Source organism: Strigops habroptila, chromosome 5 (genome assembly GCF_004027225.2).
Source record: "Strigops habroptila isolate Jane chromosome 5, bStrHab1.2.pri, whole genome shotgun sequence".
NCBI classification, from domain to species: domain Eukaryota; kingdom Metazoa; phylum Chordata; class Aves; order Psittaciformes; family Psittacidae; genus Strigops; species Strigops habroptila.
The window spans coordinates 38,475,175-38,493,163 of NC_044281.2; the positions used below are offsets into that span (position 1 = coordinate 38,475,175).

The following is a 17,989-nucleotide window of genomic DNA, read 5'->3' on the forward strand; positions in this document are numbered from 1 at the left end:
AAACACCCCTGATAGATACCGTAGTAATGGCATCCTGTGTTGCCTCCTGTTGTGGCTTTATTCGTATGTTCTCTCCTTTCTTCTTTTTAGGAATATGTTTATCCAGAAGCCAGAGACAGACAGTATTTATTATTTTTCCATAAAGGAGCCAAAAAGACACGATTTGATTTAGAGAAATACAATCAACTCAAGGATGCAATTGCTCAGGTAACAAGAATTTTTCCAGAAATAAGACAAATTACTGTTTGCTAGTTCTTAACTGCTGTTAACAGGTGTACCTCAAACAAGAATGGACATATCTTAAGTTTTCAGCCCATCTTCTTGTTACAGCCCCAGTGCAACTACTGAATTGGCTTTGATTATGGCCAGGAATAGACCTGCTGGATGTGTAAATGAACATGAAACAGTTGTCTCTATCTGTAAGGGCCTTTTAGAAATTGCTGGCAGATCTTGAGTTGCTTCAGGCATTTCATGCCTCAGAGGAGCCTAATTCAAGGTTTCCTTTCTTCTCAGCTCCTACACACCAGATGGATTTGGTGAGGAATGAAGACTTGCATCCATTCAGTTCATGTCTTCCTGACATGGAGCACTTCAGTGCACTGGTTGCAGTCCTGGAAAATAGTGTTTAAAAAATTTTGCTGTATTGTTAGAGACAATGGGGACAGATTTCTCATAATCTGGAGACAGACACTCTTGGCAAACTGTCCACAATGTGGGGTCTGTTCAACAAAGGAGTCAAGCAGAGATCTTTCCTCATGTTTCTGAGAGTCTTCCTGCAGAAGGATTACATGAGTAGAAAAACCAGAGCTAGCACATTCTTTTTCACTGCCCCACAACGTTCCCATGCTCTGGAAATGACAGGGTAGGATATCCAGGGCAAGATGTATTCTCCCCCTGCTTTGGAGAAGGAGCTGTGCGAGGAGTAGAGGGAGGTCAGGGCAAGGCTCTCTAGGTTTAATGAGAAAACCCAGGAAGACTGCTGAGTTTTCTTATTTCTCATGCTATGTTGAATATGGATACCCTTGGGTGGCTACATTTTTGCAGAGCTTTTCTTGTAGAATCAACTATTCCTCTTAATCTAGTTGGGCTGGGTTTTTTAGTGGGTTGGTTTGGGTTTGGTGTTCTTAATTTAATTTTTATTTTAAAAAATTTTATTTAAAAAATATTTTATTTAAAAAATTCAAAATTTTATTTAAAATTTCTATTTAAAAATAATTTTTATTTTAAAAAAAAGTTCCGGTGAGCTTATGGGGGATCAAATATTCCCTACCATATTCCTTTTAAGTGGCTGCATAAAAACAAGTTTAAAGAAGCACAAAGTAAATGTCTTTTAAGTGCTGAGAACAGTTTTCCTAAATATGAGCCTGTGACTTTGTTTTATTTCTTGAATGCTTCCCTTCTGGGCAAGAAAAACAAGGAAATACAGAAAAGCTTTCCATTCTGTAAAGGGAAACTGTATTGGTGAAGGTGTATTGGGAGCTTGTTCTTTATAACGTGTCTCTTACTTTTAGGCAGAATTGGACCTTAAGAGGCTTCGAGACCCACTGCAGGTTCACCTGCCCATCCAGCAAATTGATGAAAAGGACTGATCAGCAAAGAAGCTCTGAACCCCGGCAACAAAAACCTGTTCATAGCTCGCCTTTTTAATTAAAGTATTGCAGGTGGAAGCTGGGAGGTGGTGTGGGGGTGGAGGGTTTTTACCTTTAATCAAGACAAAGGACTTGTACGGGGGGAATCTCTTAAATCTGAAGATGGGACATGGTGGAATGCTAGTTCTGAAAAGGGCTTGGCAAATAGTCACATTTAAAAACTGTGTGAATGGCAATTGTGTACAAATACAGGATTGGGGGGGGTTCATGAAAAGAATCTAATGCTGGGGTGTAGGGGTGTCTTCTTCCAGCTTTGCAGGGTCTGCCACTTGATAAGACACCAGCAGCCTGCTTAGCTTTTTAAATTTTCCTTTACCTGATTCAGATCTCTTTCTCTCTCTCAAAACAAAATAAGGAGGAAAAAAAAAGAACCCAAGCCACCTGGAGCTATGGCTGGTGATCAGAACTTGCGCTCCACCGCCATTAACACGCACACTTCTGATCAGACCTGGTCTCTTTTATAAAGTTACTACAAGACTGCTTTCTACTGGAAAACCGTGAGCTTTCCCTTTCCCAGCCTACCCCATGTGCTCCACTGACTTCCTCCTCTGCTTATTTGTAGCACAGATTGGTTGTAGCCAAGTGAGAGAAGGAATGAGTTTTCTTCTGGACTATTTGATAATTGATATTTTTGATTATTCCATAATAACTATATAAACTTTGTGTCCCAGTGCCCTTGAGCTCCTAGAAATCAGTGGCAGCATTGCATGAGAGGTTTTTCTATATTCAGTCTTAAAGGGAGGGAGAGTCCCCTCTTCTTACCCCAGATCCGATAGCCACCTGGTCTATGAAATTATGAAGGCTTAAAAGATTATGAAACTGTTGCAGAATCATGACTCCTGCTTTTAAATGGACAGTTTTTGAACACGGAATAATTAAACTTGATATTTGACTGTTTGTGTAATGAGATATAAGGTCTCGTGTATGGTCAAAGCATTTTCCCTACCCAGAGTCTTTTTGAAAGCCTGGGGCTCTTACAGTGCAAGACACAGACTGACTTCAGTTCTCTAGCACTTTCCCCTAATTAAGTAGCTTTAAATGAACCTTGTGTTCACAGGTCAGAATTTCTTAGGAGTGGCTAATGACATCTCTTGTTCTTAGCTAAAAGAAATAGAGGAAGGAAAGTCAACCAATTGCCCTCTCTTCTAGCCAAGGCTGGCTGATTTCTAAGTAGGTAAAACATCTCTCCATTCAAAGCAGGTCAGTCTGTTTTAGCAGCCTGTGGAGACAGGATGAAGGTGGGAGAAGGGCACTGAGCATTATATACAAAATGGCTGGCTGCTTTTCTCATGTTTCACTACTACTCCTCACTGTGTCATGGAAAGAGGCTTCTGGTTTTTTGGAGAACAATATTTAAAAAAAAAAAAAATAGGAAAGAAGAAAACAAATAGGTATTAACTAGTCGCCAGGTGCCTTGCAGATGCGGAAACACAGCTGGGATTGCTGCCTCTTCTCAATGGCATGTTGGACCGAATGGGTGCATGTTTCTATTTTTTTTCCCTTCCCCTTTTCCTCTGTCTTTCAATTTACATTGTGTGATTATTTTTTTTATCTGTTTTATTCTGTTTGTGTGATGAGTTTTAAAGGGAAAAAAATGAACACAATCCTGTAGCTGAATCCTTGGTGTGTGTTTGGGATGAGGGAGGGAGCATGGAGAAAAGTTCTTCTTTAAAAAAAAAAAAAAAAAAAAAACAAACACAAAAAAACCCCAACAAAACACAAACAAAACCTGAACATGTGTAAAATCCTGTATCATTTATGAAATATGTATAAAAGAGCAATGTACTTCTGGAACAATAAATAACTATTCAATTTTTGAATCAGTGCTCTTGAATAATGTTATTTTCCCCAGCTGAGAATATTGTGTGTGGCAGCTGCCTCCTGAGTTTTCTCCATTTCTTTTTGTTTAGGTTGTTTCTTCTTGACCTTACATGACTGAGGCCGTGGTGATGCAGATAATAGCTTTCATGAAGAAGCTCGGATGGAGATCTTGCTGCCATGCCTAGCTGCATAACACAGGGATCTCAGGAACAGTTGAGGTGGTGAGGTAGACATACTTGGTCCAACAAAGAACTGCCTTTGTTTGGCCTGTATAGTAGCTCCATGTGGAGGCTGACAAAATCTGGAGATGTTTGGCAGGTTGCAGGAGAATATGTATGGGCATGTAATGCCTAACAACCTAAAAAGTACCAAGTGGTGTCAGTGTATGTCCTTATTGCATTCAAGTGCTGTTTCAGAGGAAAGCTGAAGTTTTAAGCTTCTGTTACTTTCTTTCTGGACCCTTGAATGGCTGTTGTTGGATTTGTCATGGTGACATATTGGTTGTTCGTTAACTTTGGGAATCAGCAGACTGTGCTTTCTCCGAACTTTACGGGATGGTAGAATGATATGTTTGGTGCCAGGTTTCTATCATGTCCATTGACTGTTTAACAAAAAATAAAATCCATGATTGGCCAGTTTTTAAAACAGCCAACTCTGGTTTTGCTTTTTAAAGTTGGAGGGGAGCAATTGGAAGCTGCTGGTTGTGGCCTACCTTTAATCACTGTTGAAATTTAGTTCAGCAATGCTGACAAACTCTCTTCCTCCGAGCAGTCCTTAGCCTGATGCTGTGTACAGATGAGCTGCTGCCCTCCCTAGACAAATTGCTTGGATCAGTTGCATAAGAACTCATCTGTTTAGGCATCCAGAAGTGAAGACTTTGACATCTAGCACCACAATCCCTATTTTGGAAAGAAAATGCTGTGACAAAATTGTTCCTGCACATGCTTTAATATTGTTCTAGAGATTATTTGAGAGAAGGAGTAGAGTCTACAATTGTACCCTGAAATATGGGCTGTCCAGTGGGTCTTGTTAGTTTGTGTCGTGGAACCCAGGACAGTCTGTACCCTTGGAAGATTGCTGTCTTACTCTTCTCTGCACCACCAGGGCACATGTCTCTGCTAGGAATGGATGACATACCATAAAACCTCAAATTCTCAGTGCTTCTCTGCTTTTGTTGCCCTTGAATGCAAACATTGAAGGGAAAGGTGATGTTTGTTTGCTCTCCTGATACACACTGTTGTATCACAGTTCTACACACGTAAACACATCAATAAACTCTTTTGCAGTAGCTATTTCATGCCTAGGAGCCAGTCAGGTAGTACGCTTCTGTCCCACTGGCAGCACTTTAAGAGCAGGCAGTGCTGCCTGAATCTTAATGTAATACTGCGTTCTTAAGACCATGTGAAGGATAAAGAGCAGTGTGCATTGCAGTGTTCAGATGCTGCTTTGTCTCCCAATTTTGTTATTGGTTTGGTTAACCTCCTTTTCCTTTTTCTGTGACAGAGTTCATATAAATACATGTTAAATTCAAAATTGTCTGGAGTAACGTATTAGGTTCCCTTTTTGCCGTGCCTGTGAGGCTCTTCTTGCAAGCCCTCCAGGAGAAGTGTTCATGGCTCCTTTTTCCTGAAGAGCAAGCAAGAAATCCTTTTTCCCCTGTAATCTTTCCTACCTGGCAGGCAGTGATGGTGATCACCTTGCTGCAAGTTCTTACATCTCCATGTTGGCTCCAAGAGGGTTTGCATGAATTTCTGTCAGACTTTGGCACTATGTCAGTCAAGTGAAGCTGGCCAAATTGCCCTGTCTTTTTGAGCCAGTGGAACAATTTCTTTGATCTCTTCTGGGGCTTTTTGTGCGGAGTTGTAAATGCAAGCTGCTTTCCCCTGTGCCACATTGTATGACTTTCTTTTCACATAGGAAGAAGATTTTAAAGTATTTTTCTACCTATCCCAAGAGATTCCAATTATTTTCTTAAACAAAAAAAAACAAACCCAAAACAACAGTTCTATACAGATATTAAAGGGGTGAAAAGTAAAATACAGGAATGAAAATTAAACTTGCGGTGTATCTAAGATGAAGTATGGGAGAAGCTGGTGTTATGCTGTGTCATTGTGGCTCTGAACTTGTGAAAGAAGGTGGATCCTACTCCTGTTTCTGCCCTAACTAGTTCTAAAATTGTGGGCATGCGTCTATGCCCTAATTCCCTCATCTAGAAGTTGAGGATCATGGATAATACACTGGGTTCTGCAGGACCTGTGGAAAAACACTCTCAAAACACCAAGTTCTGCATCACAGGGCTCCACTAAGGGAAAGAAAATAACTGCTACTCTTCACTAGGAGTTTTGTACTTGTCTGATTTTACCATGGTCTCGGTGTTTTACTTCTTCTGTTGAGTTTGCTCATACTTCACCAAATTCATGTTCACTCCCTGATCTCAACAGCCCTTCCCATTGGCACCAAGTTCTGGGAGAAGTTGTTTACAGCAACAAGGCCTATCTCTAAGTCCTTGACTTACATGCAATCCATCTCAGCAGTCTGTCAAGGCTTATTGTGAACAGACATCCTAAAATCAATTGCAGACAAGGGATCCTGTTGTGTGTGTTGGGTTCTCCTTTCTCAGTGACAGGAAGCGCTGATTAGCTTTTCCGCCTGCTCCTTCCAGACAGGCTGCAGGAGTTACTCCTGTTTTAAGAACTGTTCTTCACACCACTCACTTTCAGCAAACACTGGGGTGTCTTGGGAGGTGGCTCTGACAAAGACTAGGCCTGCTTCAGCAAACATCTGATATAAAGCATCTTTATTCATTAGTCCATTACAAACTGTATGAGACTTTCCAGCCTAGCCAGTGCTTTGGAGAATGAGTTCCTTGTGTAAAGATGGTAAAGCCCTCCAAATCTCCGGGAAGGGCAAGAAATGTGATGGCCACCTGCAAAATTAGTATCCTTTCTTGCATGAAGTATCCAGCTTTTTAGACAGCAGCAGGTTTAGAAGATCCTGTCTCTGGAGTGCTAAAATAAAATCCTAGCCCCCTACTTTAATATTGCCTTCCCTTTTTGTACCTTTTAACCCATACTGGTGACTACTTCTAGGAAATACTAACCAATCCTGATTCTCCTTGCTTGTTCAGTAGTCAGGCTCCCTTATCTTTCGAGTGGGAAAGCAGAGGTCAGGAACAGTAGATATACCAGATCTACCAAGAGAGTGCAGGCCCTACAGCACCCAGAGCATTCAATTGGAATTCTATCCTCTCAGAGGTTCTGTTTCAGGAGAGGGTTTTAGTTGGTTGGGTTTTTTCACCCCACCTTTCCCTCTTAGAAATAGTTGCTCCAGCTCCCTGGGGCACAGATTAGCAGTGGCCAACTCTACTACAGGCTACTATTGTTTGTGAGGGAACTAGAGCTGTGTATGTCACCGGAAATAACTTGAAAAGAGAAAGTGCTGATAGAAGAGTTGCCTCCAGTGCTTCTTCCAGAAGACTGAGATGGTCTTTGTCTTTCCTGTGGATCCTCAAAATGTTTAGAGGCAGCACACTGAATCTTCTCTAGCTTTAAACTCTTTACTTGAACTAGATGTTACAATGATTTGGGATAGTGTCATCTCTGGGAATGGTGGGGCATCTCCTGCTTTTATCCATTTTAGAGAACTTGGGCCTTTTTTGTGATACCTTTGAGGCTCAAAACTGCTATGACGCAGTTCGTTTCCCTATGTTAATTGTCAGTTGTCAGTCACATATAACTGTCAAAGTATTACAAGTGTCAAGGCTAATATACCACCTACAAAAATAAAAGCAGCTGGTAATGAATTGTTTCAGAGAAATACACACCTCTAACACAAATAGAAAATTCAATTGAAGTTTGTCAGTTTTATTTGCCCAGGGTCTTAAGTATGAATAAACCTCTCAATGAAAATGGCAAAGTGTAACTTCCTGTGGCTTGCTATATTATTCTCCATTCAATTTTAGTTTCTCTTCTGGGAATTCACATAATCACCTTTTGAGGGTTATCTGACTGCTAGCTTTGCATAGTGAATTTGTTTCCTGTTGTTGAAAAAACACTTCTGGTACTGCGCAGCAGTCAGCATAATATAGCCACAAAGACTTTCTTTTAAATATATATATATATATATAAAAAATTATCTATATATTTATATATAATTTTTTTTTTTTTTTTTTTTTTTGGTGGGAGCAATGGCAGTTGCTTATAAAGCTTTTTTTATTGTTCCCTAGTCATTCACCACTGAAAAAGCCTCCTCTGTTGGGGTGGAGCAGAGCAGCATATTGCCCTTCACTGCCAGGGGACCACCCAGACAAAGAGAGGCTATTGAGAACTTTCAGTAACATATAATCTCTTCAAAGCAGGCAAATACCTAATTCTTTGTCTCATGCAAACTCAATATGAAAATAACAAAGCTATTTTTTCGCTATTGGGATATTGGGAAGCTATCACATCAACCTTGACATTATTCCTTACATCAGGCTGCTGCAGAAATGCAGGCTGCAGAAGGAATGGGGAAATGCCTTACACTTGTTTGATTGTGCAATTATTGTAGGCTTAGCTGTACTTCTTGCTCATGGAGAGCTTTTTGTGTGCAGATGATTTCCTGGAGAACTGTCTGGCTTGGTCATAAGCAGGGAGGGACCTGTACATGTGTGTATATATGTATATGTTAAAAACAATTTTGAATCTGTAAAAAACAGCTTTGAATCTGTATAGTAAGAGCTATAACTAGTGGGATGAGAGGGAAGATCCCTCTCTGCTTATTCATGTTGCCCTTGGTATCTCTCACTGCTAGTTGTAGTGCTTGGTTTGCTTTAGCACAGATTTTGGTGTCCTACCTCTCATCTGTAGCTAGGGCTTGTAGTTATGACCTGTGGCTCAATGTAGTTTGGTTTGAACTGGTAAGGCAGAGGTTCTCAATTACTCAGTTTCGTATGGAAGTTAATTCAGTAATGTTGGGTTTCTTGATTGTTGGTTTGTTGAGGGTTTTTTTAAAGACAGAGATTGTAAGACTACTGCAGAAAAATGTCCTTATTTGCCTTGTTTGACAATCTTGCTGCAGTGGTCAAGTTGTGTGACCAGGAGTGGAAAGGGTCTTTGTGTAGTGTAGGAACAGCTTATTTCCCTGTGGGACACTAGTCTTTCATTTTGACTGATGTTCCTATTGTAGCTCTGCTCAAACCACTCATCTGCAATCTGTACTCGGAAGGATCAGTTCTCTTCCTTCAGCCACTATTTCCTGCAGTTAAGGCACTCTAGCTGGTGTTTTTTGCCTGTGGGGAGCCATGAAGTCGTATGACTTGTGGAAGGAGAAGAGATAACAATAAGTACCCATCTGTTGTTCTTTTCCATCCCTTCGGGATGTCCGGGTGTCCCTGGTTAGAATTCGTCTCTGGATAAGATATATGGAGGTGTCACTGTGGGGCAGTCAGGCCAGAAAACAATAGCGGGTTGAGTCCAAAAAAACAAGATTGATCAGTAAGTACATCTTTGTTGTCAATAAGGGGCAGAGCTGCTCTGTGAAGGTCAAGGCTGGAGCTGTACCCCACATCCCTTCAGCTTCTTCCTCTGATAAACTTCTAGGAGAGCCATCACACTTGCTCTTCAGAAAGCGTGGGATCAGAAGCTCCACTGAGAGGAAGGCTGCAAGAGCCACAGCGTGTGCAAGGGCTTTCAAGCCTGTGTTACTTGAGTGGTAACTGTTCCTTGGCTGAGTGGGATGTTCCAGTACTTGTTTATCTGTATCTGCTTCACCATCCAGTTGCAGCCAGTGTCTTCAATGGGTGAGTAAAGAGGCATTGCCTTCAAACTTATTTCTGTTTGTCATCTTTAAGATTCATTCTGAGCCTTGATATTCTTAGGTGAAAGACTGGAAGACGTGACAAATTTTCTTTGAAGGTGGTGTGAAATTCTTTCCAATTGGAAAGATCTTTCTGTCACAGAGCGTGAAACCTCCCATATTGAGAGAATCTCTACTGCCAGAGCACTGTGGGATTTTCCTCTCCCTGCAGAGGAGAGACTCTGAGTAGATGTTATGCTACTTTATCACCTGCTTCTTTGACAAATCTTAACTGAATTTAGTGTCATAATGCAGTGCTGCTCATTTCATTGCTTAGTTGTGCCAGAGCAGAGACCTCCAGTTGCACAATACACACAGGATTAATCTCTCTGCAGAATTGTGGACTTACAAATGCTTGCTAGATTGATTTGTCATCCAATATATATGCTAGCATGTCAGCTAGAAAACTAATGATATCATCAAGATTACAAATTGAAAAGCTTTACTTCATAGCTAATGCTTGTCACGCTGAATTGCTCAGGCCATGCAAGAAGAGTTGGGGAGGAAAAAAATTGAGCCAAGAAAAATGAAAAACAGGGAGCTGGAGACAACTATACATCTTGTGCAAAAACCCCCATGCTTATGTTGTTTGGGGAGAAGAGAGAAGAGCTTGATTGCTTCTATATTTCTGTGGATTTTTTTCCTAAGAACTCAAGTTAGTTTTCAGTAAACTGCTGCCAAAGACTGCCTGGTGTCTGCAGGGAGGGTGGCTTGGGGCAACGCTGGCAGTCCAAGAGTGGCCATGAGGATTGAGTGTTCAAAAGAGCACTGTCTGCTTTTTCTGCTTGTTTGCCTCCCCTTCACTCCTGCCTGAAGCTTTCAGAGGAATGAGATATGTGAGGGTATGCTACCCCATTCCCCTGAAATGCCTTCTTCCAGCTCCCTCTGTTCATCTCAGTGGATTTTGTCTTAAAATTATCTTCTGAATGTTTAGGAGACAATGTGATCTCCCTAAATGAGCGTTTTTAGAGTCTGTCTACAAAGGATATTTCATGAAGTTAATTATACTATATGAAGGCTAATGAGAGTGTGTGTATTTTTGGTGCTGCCCAACTGGGAAGCTGACAGGGCATTTCTCACTTCACCTCATTTGGCTTCTAACAAAACAAAAAACTTTTAATCTTAGTCAATGGCTCACCATAAGGCCATGCCAAATCACCTTGTGGAAACCGAGGGAGTTGCATTGAGGGAAGCCCAGAGGAAGTTCTGATTAGTTATGTGCAAAGAAAAGGCAGGACCTATTCTTTCCTGACGCAGGAAGGCAAGCAAGCTTTTGGAGGATGGGATTCAACAGAGCTCCTGCTGTCTGTGGCTAAGGGAAGTCAAGGAGAGGCAGATGAAAGAGAACTCATGAGGGATTACGTGGTGAATCTCATCAGAGATTTTCTGCTGCATGGGAATGCTCTCAGGCTGCTCAGGAGAAACGGGCTGTTTGTGGTGGGAGTGAATCTGCTTCTCTCTCTCTCTCTCTTGTGAATTATGGCACTGGAGATTCCCTTTGTAACCCAGATCTGCACTCCCTGTGCCAGCTTGCAGCTCTGCAGCACTCACATGACTGTGGCAACTGCTTCTGCCTTTTATGCTGGATTGAAAGGCCAAACAAAATGTGTTTATGGCTGAGAAAGGCATAAGGATGTTTGACAAAAGAGATAATACATTTGTGAGAAGGTACAAGATAGCATGTCAGTGGGACAGATGCTTACAGGAGATGCAGCTAAATAAGGATGACTTGAAGTGCATTCTCTGAAGCACTTGCAGTTCCCACTTTAAAGTCACTGAAGCAAAAAAAAATGAACCAAGAAGGTTTGTCTGCCTCTAGAGCATTCTAATGGAAACAATATAATGTCTCCTCCCCACCCATTTGCATGACCCTACTGTTTAAACAAAACAGAGAAAGCAAATTTAGAATTTAAAAAGAAATGTGATGTGGAAAGTAGAGGGTATTCCAGTCCGAGATGCATTTAATCAGAATGATTGGCTTTATTAGCCTAATTCTAGGAAATGGTAATCAATTTTCCTTACTCAGGACAGGATTAGCATTCATTTTGCTTAATAGGAAATAGTCGGGGATAAGTAGTGCTTAATCAGTTATTAAATGGAAGTGAAAATGACACCTCTGGACTTTTATTGAGGAAGCTGCCAAATCAGGGTTAATTAGGAGAAGACTGAAAATGTAATGAACACTTCAATTCTTTGGGTTTTTTTTTTTTTTCCACCGTGTGGTATTCTTATGTTTTAATTGTTTGCTGAAGGTTCAGAAAGGCCTCTGCAAGGAACACACTCCTTGAGCACCGCATGAACAGACGTGCATGTATCAGGAGGTCCATGTGTTTCTATCTTTCTCAAACTCTCACTTCACTCACAAACATCTCATCTCCAGTAGGGATCAGGAGGGTTTGTGGGCTTGTGAGGAACACATGACTGTGTAAAGAGTCATGAATACTTTGCTCCTCAGAAGTTCCTGATTCATACCTTCATGCTCTCTAGATTTTAAGATAATAAATAAAAAGATATGGGGAAGCTGTTTCAGGTGCAGAGAGGCTGCAACATCACACAAATCCACAACAGATATTGTGAATCATAGAGGTGGTTAGTATTTGGCAGAGGGGGAAGCGGGGGACAGTTTCTGAAGGAAACCAGGGTGTATCTAAGCGGATCTTTAAATACCGGGAGCTGCCACCTCTCTCTCTTGCCCCAGGGCAGAATTTTAGAGTGCATGGTTTTGAGTTACAGCTCTTTCTACTCACCTCAGCATATATGTGCATAGCTATAGGAGAGACAGTGGAGAACAAAACCCTAGGTAAATGGAGCAGGGTGTCTTTCTCCTACCTCACTTCTCTAAGCAGATGCTCTTGGTTAGAGACAACTTGCTGAGCTGTAGAACAACTTCATTGTGACCTGGGAGAGCAGTTCTTATGTCTAGCTGTTTAAAATTGTACCCTGAAATGAGTAGGAGCTGATAAAATATGCTTAGAGATGCTTACAATTATATAGGGGTCTAATAATTGAAATATTTTCATTCTGCATACCTTAAATGTAGCGTTCCTATTGCATATCTTGCAGTTCAAATTTTAACTGATGCTTTGCATGGTGATCTCTGCCTTGTGGTTATGGTAACTCAACTGTGAGGGCTGACACCAGGTATGGATGGATTTTGAGAGAGGTTGCATAATCTGTTTGAAGTCTGGTCCTTTTCTCTGAGGCATGTGGGACAGTTACCAGTGGCTTCAGGAGGGGCTTGCAGATGCTCAGTTAGTACTTGAAGAAAAGGTGGATGTCCTAGGCTAGATCCAGTGCTCCCAGGATGTATTTCCTATGGCAAAATCACTACCTGGACCTCAGATTTGCCTTTTTTCTTCTTCTTCTTTCCCATCATAATCTACAGCAGCTAAACAGCAAGTCAGACTGTTGCATAATGTTGTAAGAGCTCTGTTAATTTACTTTTTCTTCTAAGACATTTAAGCCGAGCTGTCAGAATTTTCTATGAGGCAATTAGTTAGCTGGTATCACTGTTTGTCCCTGGGGATCTTTATCTATCACAATGATTCTGTTAAGACTGGAATAGAAAAAGAAATTGCAAGAAATTCCTTGCAATTATCAGTCATCAACTTGATTTGATATCTACCAGATGTTCTCTCTGTCTCTTGCTGCATGTCTCAGCCCTGGACCCCTGCTCTGCTTATATCAGCCTGAATGAGCCCTGGAGGAACACAGATCATCAGATAAATGGTTCCCATGGCCAGCCAACATGTGACAGTCAAATTGATGGGGAGTGGTATCGCTTCACCGGCATGGCTGGCGATGCTATGCCTACCTTCTGCATCCCAGAGAACCACTGTGGCACCCATGCTCCCATCTGGCTCAATGGCAGCCACCCGCGAGAGTCAGATGGCATCGTCCCACGCCAGGCTTGTGCCAGCTTCAATGGGAACTGCTGCCTTTGGAATACCACGATTGACGTCAAGGCGTGTCCGGGCGGTTACTACGTGTATCACTTAATCAGGCCTAGTGTTTGTTTCCATGCATACTGTGGGCGTAAGTAACTGCTGAGATCGCTTTTCTGAAACCCCTTGGTCCCCGTGGTACAGGAGAGGTAATGAGCATCCATATATCTGAGAGAGGTGGTGACTGGTTTCTGGCTTTCTCACCCAAAAGTGTGTCAGGTGGTGCAGTGCAGATGGTGGCCTGTCTATATGAGATCAATCAGACAGCTTCACCTTTGTGAATTCCAGCCTTTGCTCAGCTAGCGGAAATCTTCCATGGCTGACCTGGCTGCAGTGATTTAATGCTCTCCATGGACCCTGTGGTTTGTGTTGGCATGCTACCAAAGCCAACGTTTGCATCTCTGGCTTACAGTAATTAAAGTAAATTGTTTCTTATCAGCTTCAGTGGTTCAGCTTTCCTAATGTGGGCTAGGTCTGTAACCGATGGACTAGAAACAGGGCTTGAAGCTGTCGATATAGTATTTTTGTTGCATGCTCAGTGGTTTGTGCTGATAACATTCTTGTCATGCCCTAGATTTTTATGACATCTGTGATGTGGTGGATTGCCAGGGCTCCTGCCTGGACACCAGTGACTGCACGTGTTCCCCTGGGACGACACTAGGACCTGATGGACAGACATGTCTTGGTAAGGGTGGAAAAAACTTGTGTCAGTTACTGATGCTTTCTTTCTCCTTTGTTTCATTGCTCACATTTCAATCCAACGTCTTACAAAGCAGTACAAAAAAGGAAAAGTATAACGGAGGAGTTTCTTCCTCTTGCTGCCTAGAACAGGTCTTTGATTCTGTAAATTGTTCCCGATCTCTCTCCGCAGGATGAGATACAACATCCATTGACTGAATACATTCTAGTGCCCCTGGAGCTACACAGGCTACATTTGCTTTCTGCATGGTTCAGCTGCTGAAGGCAGCAGCTTCACTGACAGTCATAGAGTCTCTGCAAGATCACAGTTCAGTCCCATTGGTATTCGGGAACAGCTGTGCAATCTGTTATTAGAGACTTCCTTTCTCCTGCCCTGCTGAATGTCTCTTTCCTCCAAGAAAAGTTTCACTGGCTGGCAAAGGGCTAAGGAGAGCTTCACCATGCTTTTAGTGCTCTTGCGGGGCATTGTCCAGGGCCTGGGGCTTGAGGAGGGCTAAAGTGGTTTTAGGCAGCATGACAAGGTGGTATTCAGGAGCTGGTGCTTGGTGGCTGCACTGGCAGAGACTAGCATGACCAGGAGGAAGGTGGATGGCTGTGAGAGCAGTGCTGGGAATGTGGGCTTGAGGGATTTGTGAGGGAATCCCCATCACCTTTCAGGAGAGGACAGCTGTGGTTGTGCGTGTGGTGCTGGGAGGAGAGCACCTGGACTGTGAGGTCTTAGGAAGAAGATGGTCTGTGAGGCAATGTAAGGGACTGTTGGATTGCTGCAGAGCCAGACCAATGGACAGGAAGAGGTGACACAGAGGGAGAAAGGGGTGCTAGTGTTCACAGAAAGTGGGGTCTCATTTTTGTCTTGTGGCTTGATTTGATTAAGAAGTTGAAAGCAGAATTAGTCCAGGAGGCTGTATGGCAGGTCACTTTCTTCCACACAGACTACAGCTGACAAAGCAGGCATAGGTAGTTTCTTTCTTCACATTCCTCATGTCTGTGGGCATCAGGGTAGAGGTCACAGTCATTACAATTTGTGAAGGGAGCAGCCTGGCCTTGCTGAAGATTTACGCTTGTTCACACTGATTCTTCAGAAGGGTTTTTCTTAAGCTGCTCCACATCTCTGCAGCTGAGTGGCTGAGTTAGGTCTCAGCTAATTAAAAGCATTTAATTGGCTGCTTCTGTATAAGACTTCCAGTCACAGAAGTGCCTTTGACAAGCGCCAGCACTCAATACATCTGTGGCAGGCTCACAGGAAAGGATTTCCTGCAGTAGGGAAGCATGCAGGAGTCCTGAGCCTGTGTACCTGTGCTGCAGCTGCCTTCATCCCCACACAGCCAGGCCAAGCAGGATTTCTGCACTGCTGCTTCTCTTCATGATAAACAGATGGCACAACACCTCAGTTGTAATAATCACACTGGTTTTCCTACCTGCAGCCTCTCTTGTTGTATGGCTCACTCATCTTTTTAATCACTTTCTGTTGTGCATTGTCTGTGAACCTCCCTGTGGTAGGTTGACTTCTCTTCAGTACATTGTATGTTTTGAATCCCAGAGTAGAACTGCTGATCCTGAGTTATATTTTCATTTGCAAACTTATTCAGAGGTTAGATTAGGTCTTAGACTTTCCGTCATGGATCTACCATGTCATGGATACACCATTCTGCTCTGTTGTAGAACTTGGAGGACCAGCAAGGTGAATTGCTGGTTGCAGCCCTTGCCCAAGCCAAGCTCTAGGGCCTTCTAACAGCATCTCTATGTCTTTGCCAGTTGCTCTTTCACTCTTCATTCTCTGTTTTTAGGCAGCTTTAGTTTTATTGTTAGAAGTAAAAATGTGGAGCCTGTCACATGTGTGAAAAGGGACCCTGTCTGTGTGTGTGTCCTGGACGTACTTCCTGCCTCCCAAACCAGGGTACCAGCCATTTCTTTGGCTAAAAATATTCAATTTGTATTGGTTGAGGAAGGAGACACCACCACTAGCTGCAAGCTGCGGGTAGTGTGTATGTGTGGGACCACTTACACCTAAGAGAGCTTATCTCTGACCTGCCCCTTAAATGGTACTTTTCTTTTTTCTTGTTTTTAAAGCTTCTGACGTCTAGTAAAAGGTAACTTCTAAGCTGTTTTAGTGAAACCTCATGTGAACTTTGATCAATAACCTCAGCATTCTGTCCTGCCTAAGAGAAATTGTTAGTTTTATGGCTCAGCAATAGCAATGACTGTCCCTTCCTCTCTATTTGATTCGCTTTTGCACACAGAGATTAAATCAGGTTGAAGAATGAGAGTCTTGGAGAACAAAGTACCTTCCAAAAAAAAAAAGAAAAGTGCAGAGAGACATACAGAAACTTTAGCCTTTAAAACAGAAAATAAGGAGAAGTTTTCAGAGCTTTACCAAGAGATTCAAAAGCATCTTCTGTGTTTTTATTTCAACAAATACCCTCAACACCCTAGAGGGCTCTACTGTAGAGCTGAATGCAGCCAGCTCAGAAATGTGGCACAGATATTGTACGGGTGTATTGCTTTAGGTTATAAAAACTCAGCCTAGGCCTATTAAAAGGTTATTCTGCAACCTTTCTCGAGTCCACTCCACCAAACAGGAATGCCAGCTCAGGCACTTCTCTTTCTTCTGAACTGGAGAGGTAGGAGCCATAGCTCTGTGGAAAGCTATAGAGGAGCAGAGGAGGGACTGCTGTGGTGGAGCAGTGAGGAGCTGAGTCCCCAGAGAGAGTAGGTCAGAACTGAGCTCTTTGCTCATCTTCACTACAGAGTAAGCAGCTAATGGCTGTGATGGTCTGTGAGGCACCAGTGCCCAAGCTAGGTCTCACCACGGTGACTTGACAGTTCTGTTCTGCAAGAACACCTGAGCTGCCTGATGCAGAGAGCAACCAGAGCTGCGGCAACAAGGAGAAATTATGAAATTTCTCATGACCTGGCTTTTCTTGGGAAAGTTTCATGGAGTTCATTAAAATGTGTTGGTTTGATTTCAGCTTTGTTTATATGTTCACAGCTGGTTTTCATCCTCGTGTCTCTGTTTTGAAATAAGGGGTGAATCATTTAATCCTATCATGTAGGATAGTTAGTCACGTGTAACAGTAGCAGGTGTGATACAGAAATAGGGTTTATTTTTGACCAATTCTCATAATCACCTGGTTTTGCTATGCAATGAAGTCATGTTAGCTCTGTTTTAATGTCTTTGTCAGTTGAGAATAGTTTAGGACGACAAGATAAGTGCAAACACAAACTCCCCAGCATGTGGAACCTGTTTGGAAGTTTCCCAGTGGGATGTGTCCACCTTCACTCCAAAATGGCTGCTTTGTGCATTTGGTGTTTCCTTCCCAGTTTGCTTAGTTCCTGAGGTAGACACAGCATAGCATAACACTCTGCTACTGTCAGTAGGCAATGCTCTTTAGCATTTTAGTGGGATTGACCATCTATGTGGGCCAGAAAAGCCAGTCCATCAGACCAGCACTCCCATGTAGCAGCCCCTTTTTTGCCAGCTGTGTGTTTACCAGGGGTGTGTTATGACACTGGTTTCTTTTTTTCAGATGAAAATGAATGTGAGCAGAACAACGGAGGCTGCAGTGAATTTTGTGTTAACCTGAAGAACTCCTACCGCTGTGAGTGTGGGATTGGGCGCACGCTGGGAAGTGATGGGAAAACCTGTGAAGGTGAGCTTTCAGCTATCACAGTCTGCTGGAAATAGTATAAATCATTCCCCTTCGCTTGCTGCACTAGTTCTCCGTAGCTGTTTGCAGCTGGGATTAAATGTCGCTCCTATCACTTCTGTGCTTCCCAGTGGCGTTGTTACTGAAATACCTTTCTAATCAAGCAGAGAGAAGTCTCCTTGTTGTTCTCCCTGCCTTGTGCATTTCTATTAGGATTTGCTTGCATTTATCTCTGGGAGGGGCGAGGCAGCAGTGGGTCTGGAGGTTTGGTTGTCCAGACAGAACTAGTTATTGCTGGAGATGCTGGGATTTGTCTCTGGAGAGTTATATGAGAGTTGTGCAGGGGCAGCTTTAGCATTGCTGTTTTTTGACAGCTAGCATTAGGGGTAAAGGT

The 17,989-nt window shown here is 42.6% G+C and overlaps 2 protein-coding genes across 8 annotated transcripts in view; both read left to right on the top strand.

Annotated features, from left to right (window-relative positions):
- Positions 1-3,378, top strand: part of MCU (mitochondrial calcium uniporter) — a 90,520-nt gene extending 87,142 nt beyond the window's left edge. For 2 of the 4 annotated variants that reach the window (XM_030487734.1, XM_030487733.1), the window contains exons 7-8: positions 91-207; positions 1,516-3,378. In XM_030487734.1, coding sequence (XP_030343594.1) covers positions 91-207; positions 1,516-1,647 — 249 coding nt within the window. In that variant the 3' untranslated portion in view covers positions 1,648-3,378. Of the gene's footprint in view, positions 1-90; positions 208-1,511 lie in introns of all 4 variants that reach the window. The other 2 variants (XM_030487736.1, XM_030487735.1) reach the window with 1 other exon arrangement.
- Positions 2,067-17,989, top strand: part of OIT3 (oncoprotein induced transcript 3) — a 30,814-nt gene continuing 14,891 nt past the window's right edge. Inside the window, exons 1-6 of one of the 4 annotated variants that reach the window (XM_030487718.1) lie at positions 2,067-2,146; positions 3,560-3,696; positions 9,050-9,249; positions 12,966-13,340; positions 13,824-13,934; positions 17,476-17,598. In XM_030487718.1, coding sequence (XP_030343578.1) covers positions 9,186-9,249; positions 12,966-13,340; positions 13,824-13,934; positions 17,476-17,598 — 673 coding nt within the window. In that variant the 5' untranslated portion in view covers positions 2,067-2,146; positions 3,560-3,696; positions 9,050-9,185. Of the gene's footprint in view, positions 2,147-3,559; positions 3,697-7,664; positions 9,250-12,965; positions 13,341-13,823; positions 13,935-17,475; positions 17,599-17,989 lie in introns of those variants that run through there. The other 3 variants (XM_030487719.1, XM_030487721.1, XM_030487717.1) reach the window with 3 other exon arrangements.